The sequence below is a fragment of the Mauremys reevesii genome, unplaced genomic scaffold (assembly GCF_016161935.1).
Source record: "Mauremys reevesii isolate NIE-2019 unplaced genomic scaffold, ASM1616193v1 Contig45, whole genome shotgun sequence".
Classification (NCBI taxonomy): Eukaryota; Metazoa; Chordata; order Testudines; family Geoemydidae; genus Mauremys; species Mauremys reevesii.
In genome coordinates, this window is record NW_024100857.1 from 280096 (window position 1) to 290320 (window position 10225).

A 10225-nucleotide genomic window follows, 5' to 3' on the forward strand; every position below is an offset into this window, starting at 1 on the left:
TTTACTTAAAATGGATGAGAAACAGAAGATATGCTAGTAAGTATTCCTCTTACGGCTTACCCAAGCTTGCTAGCTCTGTAACTTCATGTCATGCCTCTGAGCGATTGTCTATCCTGGTCTCCAAAATGGCAGCCTCTGTCCCCAGCCTCTTTGCTTTGCTTGCGGTGAACAAACGTCTCTGTGGTCCTAGGAGACTTCAGAGCAGGTAGGTCTAATGAATGAATGCTCAAGAATGGTGTATTGAAATTGTCTATTCCTAGATCCTATCTGTCTCCGCCAAGGTTAAATATGTCCATAATACATGTGTGCACTATGTCTTCAGCCACTGAGTCATTCATTCAAAACATCCATGAGAAAGGAAATTAAGGCTATGACTACACTACAGATTATGCTGGCAAAGCTTATGTTGCTTAGGGATGTGAATAAATCATCCCCTTGAGCGACATAAGTTACATTGACATAAGCGCCGGTGTGAACAGCACTATGTCAGCGGAAGAGCTTCTCCCACCTACATAGCTTCTGTCGCTCACGGGGGCTGGAGTAGTTAAGCCAACAGGAGAGCTCTCCCCCGTTGGCTTAGAGCAGCTCCATTAGAGAGTTTACAGCAGTGCAGCTGCACATTTGTAAACTCTTAGTGTAGCCATACTCTTAATGTTGGCTGCTTTATACCTGTTCCTGGGTTCCTAGTTTGGATTTTTTATTCTTCTGTATCAGAGGAAGTTCTCGATTACATCAGGCACTTTGCCTTAATGGGCTTGCCTGTTTTATGCCACAGTATAACCAGATTCCATCACCTTCTCTTTCAAGGTCTTTGAGGAGCTACTTATGAGTGTAATGACTACTTGTAAATAATGTAACCATCACTAACTAAAACACTTATACTACAGTATCATGTATTCTATCTAAATAGTGAACTCTTTGCTAAAGATCACTAACAGGCAACAGCATCAGACCACTTCAAAACATCCCTTCAAAAAAATCTTTGCTGATCCCTTAGATATTTACTTAAGACAGGCTTTACTGTATAAACAGAACTAAGTAATGTTAAATGCAAAATAGGTTAATGTAGCATTATGGTCAGTAAACTCAGAATAGAGAAATAAAAAGTTAAGGTTTTTTGAGGTGGCCTCGGCCTATTCAAACTTGAGATCTGTGGCTGAACTTTGTGATCCTTCTGCAAATCAGTTTCTTTAAGGCTACATCAGTGTCCTCTCATAGCAGATGTTCATAGCATGGACTGCAAAAGGCTATGCAGATCCAGCCCTCTCAATAGGCTTCTGTTGTTTTCATCCCAAACTTTAACTTATGACATTTGGTAAAACGGTTGTTGCCTTGCACATTTTATTTTTATTTTGGACTTAGAGTTCTCAGATTTTTTGATCCCGGATGATCACACTTCCAAGGATTCTGATAAGAAAGGTGGATTTAAGCAGTGTATGTCATTTCCCTCCTGGTTCCTTGAGGCAGACATACACATTTGCTATTTGTTCTGCTTGCAGTAAGCCTGTTCCCCAAACTGCTGCACTGTGTGCAGAGCCTTCAAATATCAAGTCTGCACCAGTAAGCAGCAGAGGTTTTATGCCATCCTCAAAGAGGCTTTAAAAGCTCAAACCCTGACTCTGATGTTGAATCAGCTGTCCTGTGAAGGAATAGAGTAGACCTCTTTTAGTCTCAAAGCCAGGAAAATGAGGAATAAATTCCACAATAAAGTCAATTCAAAACAGATCAGGGTCCATGACTGTTATGCCTATGACTTCTATAAGTACTGAAGTCTCGGATGCCAATATCAGCTCTGACATGTGAATCTTTTTGATATAGAGGCAGATCTTTTAAGGTCATTCATTGGTGCCAGGAGCTTGCAGATATCTAGTGGTGTTGGAAGCAAAATACACTCCAAATATGAATCATATAGGAGCTCTGCTGAATAGTCTTTAAATCCTCAGGACTCTCCATTGGTGGAACTTAACAGAACAGGTAGAAGGAAGTTTCATTTCTTTGGGCAAATTGCAGAAGCTGACCGTTTGTGAGAGACCAAGCTCCGGATATATTTTCTAGAATGGAGCAGTAAGGTGGATTCTAAAAATCTCTTCTGCTACTGCTTCCCTGGTCATGCTCAATTGTTAACAGACAGCACTACAGCTGCGTATTGCATTAACAAATAGAGTTCTCAGAATTTGTCTCCACAGTGATGCTTGTTTCTCCATGTCTTCAGAACTTCTGTGTTTTGAGCACCAGGCTTATAGAACTAAGATTGAGGAAAGCATAATAATGTTTTGCTATTTTTACTTGGCATTTGACCAGCATGTTAAATGTGTATCATTATTAGGTCCTTGTTCAGTGCAATATGGCACATACAAATAAGTAGATCTGGAGAGGGAACAAATTTGGATAACTTAAATTCTTTGAATGATTGCTCATGTCAATTCCAAGTAAGTGTGTGCGTGCCACATGCACGATCACTGGAAGGTTTTTCCCTAGTGGTACCCGTCATGTCGGCTGTGGAGCCTCCTGAAGTGGCGCCGTATATAGGTCCCTGCCGACCCGCCGCCTCTTCAGTTCCATCTTACCACCAGTAATGGTCATTGGAGCAGCTTCTCTCTTGCGTTCACAAGTGATTCCCTAGTGGATTCTCTTCTCATCTATCTATAAATAGTTTGTATAATTGTAATTAGTTAAGTTTACATTGGGGGTTACCCCTCCCTCACAATCCCATCTCTGGGACTGGGGCATGCCTCGGTCTCAGGGCTTCAAGCCGTGTGGGTCTTGCCTCAAGCCCATGCCCAAGGGACACCCACATGACTCCTGTCTCAAGTGCCTGAGAGAAGGACACCAGTCGAACAGTAAAATTTGCAAGGGCTTTAGCCCAGGACCAAAAAGGAGCAGGACTTTCAGCTGAAACTCCTTTTGATGAAGTCAGCCCTTTGCCCTCAGCTAGTCCAGACAGTGTCGGACCCAGGGCTGGGCACTTCGGTGTTTAGTGCGCCGGCCTCGGTGCGGGAGGCCTTGGCACCGAAAAAGGACTCATCTGGGGAGCCTCAGCACCACCATTCCTGGCACCGAGAACCAGCTTCAGTATGAGACACCGCTCGTAGTCTTCAGTGGCGCACAAAAAGAGAGAGGATGGGGCACTCCCCTACTAAGACAGTGGACCAACCTTGGGCCCGTCTATGCTGGCACTGTTGACTCTGGCCTCTTGGGGAGGTCCATCGAGTCTAGTACTGGTGGACTCCCCAGTGCAGGAGGAGCTAGAGGAGGAACTGGATCTTCCCTTCACACCAGACACCTTTGAGGCACCAAGGGACCTGATCGCCATGACTGCACAGTCTCCTGCCCCGCCGGCTCGTGCTCTGGCACAGATAGTGGTATCAGCATTCATCCGTCATAGGAACAAGCCTATGATGTGGCACCATTCCCCGGCACTGTCTAGGTCCGCACCGCCATGGTCAGGCTCAGACTTCTCCTCAGAGGTGGACTCCTACACATCCCAGCATAGCCAGTACTGCTCCCAGCACAGCCCAAGGCTGGACAAGTGGCAGCTGGTGCCTATATTTTCCTGGCTGCCGCAGTGGCAGGGGCTGACTCAGTGGCCCTTTTGGACTCCATGGGCCTACCACCAAGCCCAGGGGCCCAGTTCTAGGTCCCTGTCGATGGTATCAGAGGCTCGGATACCTCCATCTACCTCCTCTGTCACCAGGGAGCCTCCCCGTGGTCGGGATGCAGAAGCCCAGACCGAACAAAACAGTCAAGGCTGGGTACTGACACAGGCACTGGCACCATAGCGGTTGTGGCACTCAGTACTGCAGCTGCCACCTGCTCCGCTCAATGGGCCTTCACACAGGTGGATCCCTGTGAGCCGGAGGGTCAGGAAAACCCAATGCCACCAAGGGCATTGTCATCGTTCTCCCCGGATGATGCAGTGGCAGGGACCTCCACCACATTGCCTGCTATGGATACCAGGGCCCATCAGGACCTCCTCAAGAGGATGGCCCAGAACCTGAACTTGCAGGCAGAGGAGGCCTCTGAGGACACAAACCCAATGATGGACATTCTGGCTCTTGAAGGGCCCTTGAGGGTGGCTTTTCCCCTCATTAAAACTATACAAAATACCACCAAGGTGCTGTGGCACACACCTGCCTCCATCCTGCCGAGGTGTAAACACTTTGTACCATTTAAGGGGTACAAACACCTCTTTGCCCACTCCCAGCCTGGGACCTTGGTGGTAGAGGCAGCTAACCACAAGGAGCAGCAGGGGCAACCAGGGCCAACGTCCAAATCCAAGGATGTGAAGAAGCTGGACCTCTGGTCGGAAAGTCTACTCCGCCGGGGGGGGTCCAGCTTCGCATAGTGAACCAGCAAGTGGTCCTGAGCCACTATGCTTGTAACTCCTGGAGTTCTCTGGCCAAATTCCAGGAATTGCTTCCAGCTGACTTCTGCTCCGAGTTTGGGGCAGTCCTGGAGGAGGGCAAGGTGGTTGCCAGGACCTCTCTTCAGGCTGCCCTGGACTCAGCCACCCACAATATGGCCATTGCCATAGCCATGAGGTGCAGCTCTTGGCTGCAGGTCTCAGGGCTCCCGCATGAGGTCCACAATACAATCCAGGACCTGCCCTTTGACTGCTCCGGCCTCTTTGCGGAACAGACAGACTCAAGGCTTCATACCCTTAATGATTCACAGGTGCCCCTCAAGTTTATGGGGCTGCACACACCAGCCCCTCAAAGGAAGCCATTTAAAGCCCCAGGTCACCCCATGCTTCTACTCTGCCCCTCCTAGCCAGGACTATAGCAGGAAGCAGGGCAGAAGTAACAGGAGATGCCCATCTCAGTCCTCCTCCGGCCAGGGCCAGGCTAAGCAGCCTTTGAGCTCAAAGCCGAACTTTTGAAGATGTGCCCAAGGATGGAGCACCAGTTCAATACCTGGATCCTTCCTCTCTTTTTGTGAGCCATCCATCCCCTTTCTACCGTGTCTGGGCTCAAATAACCTCAGACCACTGGGTTTTGAGCACTGTAGAATTTGGATATTCTCTCCAATTCTGTTCCCTCCCACCAACCTTCCCTGTCCCTCTTCAGGGACCCTTCTCACGAGCAACTTTTAGTACAGGAGGTACAAACACTCCTACAGCTTGGGGCGGTAGAGGAGGTTCCTTTGGAGTTCAGATTACTTCTTAATCCCCAATGCCAAGAGTGGGCTTAGGCCCATTTTAGACCTGCAAAACCTCAACAGATTCATGAAGAAATTGAAGTTCCGGATGGTCTCCCTGGCCTCCATCATTCCCTCTCTGGATCCGGGGGATTGGTACGCCACCCTTGATTTGAAGGACGTGTACTTCCATATCTCCATAATCCTGTTCCACAGAATGTTTCTGCAGTTTGTGGTCAGCAACATGCACTACCAGTTCATGGTCCTCCCCTTCGGCCTATCAGCGGCCCCCTAGGTGTTGAAGTGCATGGCAGTTGTGGCAGCTTTTCTTCGAAAGCATCACTCTTCCTGTACTTAGACGACTGGCTCATCTCAAGACCAGGTGGAGGAACACGTGAACCTGGTGCATACAATGTTTCTCAGACTTGGTCTCATTCTCAAAGTGGCAAAGTTGACCTTAATTCCCACTCAGATAATAGAATTCATCGGGGCCCTCTTGGACTCCACTCAGGCCATGGTGTTCCTGCTCAAGTCTTATTTTCTGGCCATGAGCACCATCATAGAAGGTCTCCACTGGTTCTCTACACGACAGCCTAAAATTGCTCGGACATATGGCAGCTTGCCCTTACATGGTGCAGCATGTAAGGTTGCAGCTCCGTCCCTTTCACGCATGGCTGGCTCAAGGAAACAGGCTGAACCGGGACCATCTAGACAGACTGGTCACGCTCTCTGCTCGGGTTTTCTAATCTCTCCAGTATTGGCTCAGTCCACACGTAGTTTGTGCAGGAGTACCCTTCTCCAAACCTCAGCCATCGCTCTTGCTAGTCTCAGATGCATTGGTGCTGGGGTGGGGTGTGTACGTGGGCGACCGCAGAACTCAAGGCCTATGATCCCAGGCAGAACTATCGCTGCACATCGTCAGGGAATTGCGTGCGGTGTGTCTAGCTTGTCAGACATTTCAGGCCCATCTCCAGGGCAAATGTGTATTGGTGTTAACAGACCACACCACAGTGATGTTCTATATAAACAAACACGGGGTTGCTCACTCCTCTCTCCTGTGCCAGGAAGCCCTCAGGTTGTGGGTCTTTTGCATCACCTACTCAATACAGTTGGAGGCATAGCAGCTGCCGGGTTCACAAAATGAACTAGCCGATCATCTCAGCAGATCCTTTCATGGCCACGAATTGTCTCTCTGCCCGGACGTCGTCAGCAATATCTTCCAGAGGTGGGGGTCTCCCCAGGTAGACCGATTTGCAACACGGAACAATAGGAAGTGCCAGCAGTTCTGCTCTTTCCTGAACCACAGCCCCAGCTTGATCACAGACGCCTTTCTCTTCTTGCAGATGGGGTGCCTGCGGTATGTGTTCGCGCCTTTCCCTCTCGTCCACAAGGTCCTCTTCAAGGGCCAGCAGGACAAGACATTTTTGATTCCCCAACACTAGTTCTCCACGCTGTTACACCTCTTGGTGGACATGCCCATGGCCTTGCCCATGATTCCAGACATCACGCAGGACCACGGCTGCCTCCAGCACCCCAACATGGTGTCTCTCCACCTCACAGCGTGGAAATTTCATGGCTAAGCTCGTTAGAGCTCCAATGCTCCGATTCACTTAGGGAGATTCTCCTTGGCAGTAGAAAGCCCTCCACTCATGCCACTTATCTGGCCAAGCAGAAAAGGTTCTCTATTTGGTCCTCGCAGAAGGGCACCCCTCCACCACAGTCTTCAATCTCTTTTATACTGGGCTAGGTACGCTACTTAAAGCAGCAGGGGCTGGCAGTCTCATTGATCAAGGTGCATCTGGCTCTTATTTCCTCTTTCCACCTGGGTGCAGCGGGGCTGTCAGTATTTGATAACCCCCTGGTTAGATGGTTCCTCAAGGGACTAGAGAGGCAATCATGCATGTGGCGTACACACATCTACTAGGAATGGACATGAGCAACAGCATCAGTTATGAAAGGTTAAACAAAAAAAAAATATATGGAGATATAACTATCTCATAGAACTGGAAGGGACCTTGAAGGTCATCGAGTCCAGTCCCCTTCCTTAACTAGCAGGACCAAGTACTGATTTTTTGCCCCAGATCCCTAAGTGGCCCCCTCAAGGATTGAACTCACAACCCTGGGTTTAGCAGGCCAATGTTCAAACCACTGGGCGTTGGTTGGTAGGGAGGGAGGGAGTCGTTTTTTTACACGCAAGTCATTCGTTGTAATTAATTTGGTACTTAAAATAAAACCAAAACACCTAACTGAGAAATACTCATTTTAACCCAAACGTTGTAACAGTTAATCAAACAGCAAAAAGGTATTCGCTGCTTTATGTATAGTGTGGAAATAAATGTTTATAGTGCTTTTCTTCTTTCAACTAGGAGCTGGGAAGCCAGAAGAAATTGTGATCGTTTCAGAGCCTACTCATGAGAGTTTTGTGGTATCCAAAGCCCAAAATGTGAAACTAATGCACCTCACTTTAGTACAACAGGGGACTGTTGATGGTATTGTGGTGGTTGAATCTGGTCATATGACTTTTGTAAACTGTATATTGAAATGTGAAGGAACTGGAGTCTGTGTGCTTACTGGAGCTTCTCTGACTATTACAAACAGTGAGATTACTGGAGCTCAGGTACTGAGTCTGCATGAATATCAAAAAATAAATTTAATACACAAGCAAGTATAAAATGTTAACATGCATACAGAAGCTTTTTTTTTTTTTTAAAGGACAAATACTGTTGAATTGCAAGTGGAAATACCTCAAGTTCAAATTCTGTTTTGAAAACTTACATGTAATTTTCAGTTAACTTCCAATTTTCTGGAGCAAATTTCTTTAAGCTCTTCAGGGCAGCAGCCTTGTTTTATTTGTGGTGTTACTAGGGTAGAGTGCTATCCTCACCTTTGGAATTAAGTGTTAGCTGGGAGTTGCTTTCCTACTTATTAAAAACCAAACAGAATTATTAAGCAATATTTTCATGCTTGGTACTTTTTACATGTAAATCACTTTGATGTAGAGACTAAAATATATCCCTGAAGATGTAATTTTAAGGTAATAAATGCTAAGCAATGAATAGTAAAAGATTCCACTGCATCCTTCATTCCAGTGTGAGCAGGAGTTGCAAGGTCCCATAATTGCATAGTTTTATGGGTTTCCATTCCTCACTATAATAAATTGCAGTGGACCAATTCTGACATCTTATAGTCATACGAAATTGCAGAACCACTTTTTACATACTTGACTGTACTCTGAATGCTTTTCCTGTGGCAATCCTTACTTTCAGGATTTAATTTTTTGATTTTAATGTACAGGGTGCTGGTGTTGAGCTGCACCCAGGAAGCACAGCCATTTTGGAGGGTAACAAAATTCACCACTGCAATAACTTCAAAACCAGTGAGAGTTCACAGGGTGCCCTAGGTGGAATTAACATTAAGGTAACTAACTGTGTTGTGTTCTCCTAGCAACTGTAACTGACACTTCTATAAAGTAATAGCTGTACTGATGCAAATGCAGAAGTTAGTGGAAGCTAACGAAATGTGAAACATGTTTATTCTAAAAATTGCATTTCTTTAGTTAAAATTTCTAATTCAAGAATCCAGTGGCTAAGTCCTTGACTACCAACCATTAGTGTGGAATTTCATGAATCCTATCACGTAACCTCTAGTGTCCCAGCACACTTCTCAACTTCTTAGACACCAAATGTACAGCAGTTACTGAAGTGCTATGCATCATGGCGCTGAGAGCTAACTGAGTAAGGGCATTTGGTACCTAAAAAAGTGAGAGGCTTGTATGCTGGGCAGTGGAGGTGGTGGTGGTTGGAAGGGCTGTCTTGGAAGGGGTCCCTGTGCCCAGTCTTCTGGGGGGGATGGGGAAATGGTGGAGTGTCCCTGCTGCATGAGCTTCTTTTGAGGCAGCACAGAAGGTGTGTTTTTAGGGGAAAGAGAGGCAGTCCCAAGATCCACTATAGTTTTAAACTCAGGGTACGTCTACACTATGGGATTATTCCGATTTTACATAAACCTGTTGTGTAAAACAGACTGTATAAAGTTGAGTGCACGCAGCCACACTAAGCACATTAATTCGGCGGTGTGTATCCATGTACCGAGGCTAGCGTCGATTTCTGGAGCGTTGCATTGTGGGTAGCTATCCCATAGCTATCCTATAGTTCCCGCAGTCTCCCCTGCCCATTGGAATTCTGGGTTCAGTGCCTGATGGGGCAAAAAACATTGCCGCTGGTGTTTCTGCATACAGCCTCACCCCTCCCTCCGTGAAAGCAGCAGCAGCCAACCGTTTCGCGCCTTTTTTCCTGGGTGAACTGTGCAGACGCCATTCCACGGCAAGCATGGACCCTGCTGAGGTGAAGACAGCAATCATGGACGTTTTAAACACCTTGCGCATTCTCGTGCAGTCAATTCTGAACCGGGACCTGCAAAGCCAGGCGAGGAGGCGGCGGCGGCTACGGCAGCGCGAGTGATGATGACATGGACACAGAATTCTGTCAAACTGCGGGCCCCTGCGCTTTGGAGATCCTGCTGGTAATGGGGCAGGTTCTAGCCATTGAATGCCGATTTTGGGCCCAGGAAACAAGCACAGACTGGTGGGACCGCATAGTGTTGCAGGTGTGGGACGATTCCCAGTGGCTGCGAAACTTTCGCATGCATAAGGGCACTTTCATGGAACTTTGTGACTTGCTTTCCCCTGCCCTGAAGCTCCAGAATACCAAGATGAGAGCAGCCCTCACAGTTGAGAAGCGAGTGGCGATAGCCCTCTGGAAGGTTGCAACGCCAGACAGCTACTGGTCAGTTGGGAATCAATTTGGAGTGGGCAAATCTACTGTGGGGGCTTGCTGTGATGCAAGTAGCCAAAGCAATCACTAAGCTGCTGCTACGAAAGGTCATAGTGGATGGCTTTGCTGCAATGGGATTCCCTAACTGTGGTGGGGTGATAGATGGAACCCATATCCCTATCTTGGCACCGGAGCACCAGGGCACCCACTACATAAACCGCAAGGGGTACTTTTCCATGGTGCTGCAAGCACTGGTGGATCACAAGGGACGTTTCACCAACTTCCACGTGAGATGGCCGGGAAGGGTTCATGACGCTCGC

The 10225-nt window shown here is 47.5% G+C and overlaps 1 protein-coding gene across 1 annotated transcript in view; it reads left to right on the top strand.

The window, feature by feature from the left end:
- LOC120394266 (testicular spindle-associated protein SHCBP1L-like) overlaps window positions 1–10225 on the top strand; it is a 47943-nt gene that overhangs the window by 32208 nt on the left and 5510 nt on the right. Inside the window, 2 exon segments of the mRNA XM_039518502.1 lie at window positions 7503–7753; window positions 8431–8553. Of these exon segments, the coding sequence (XP_039374436.1) occupies window positions 7503–7753; window positions 8431–8553 (374 nt within the window).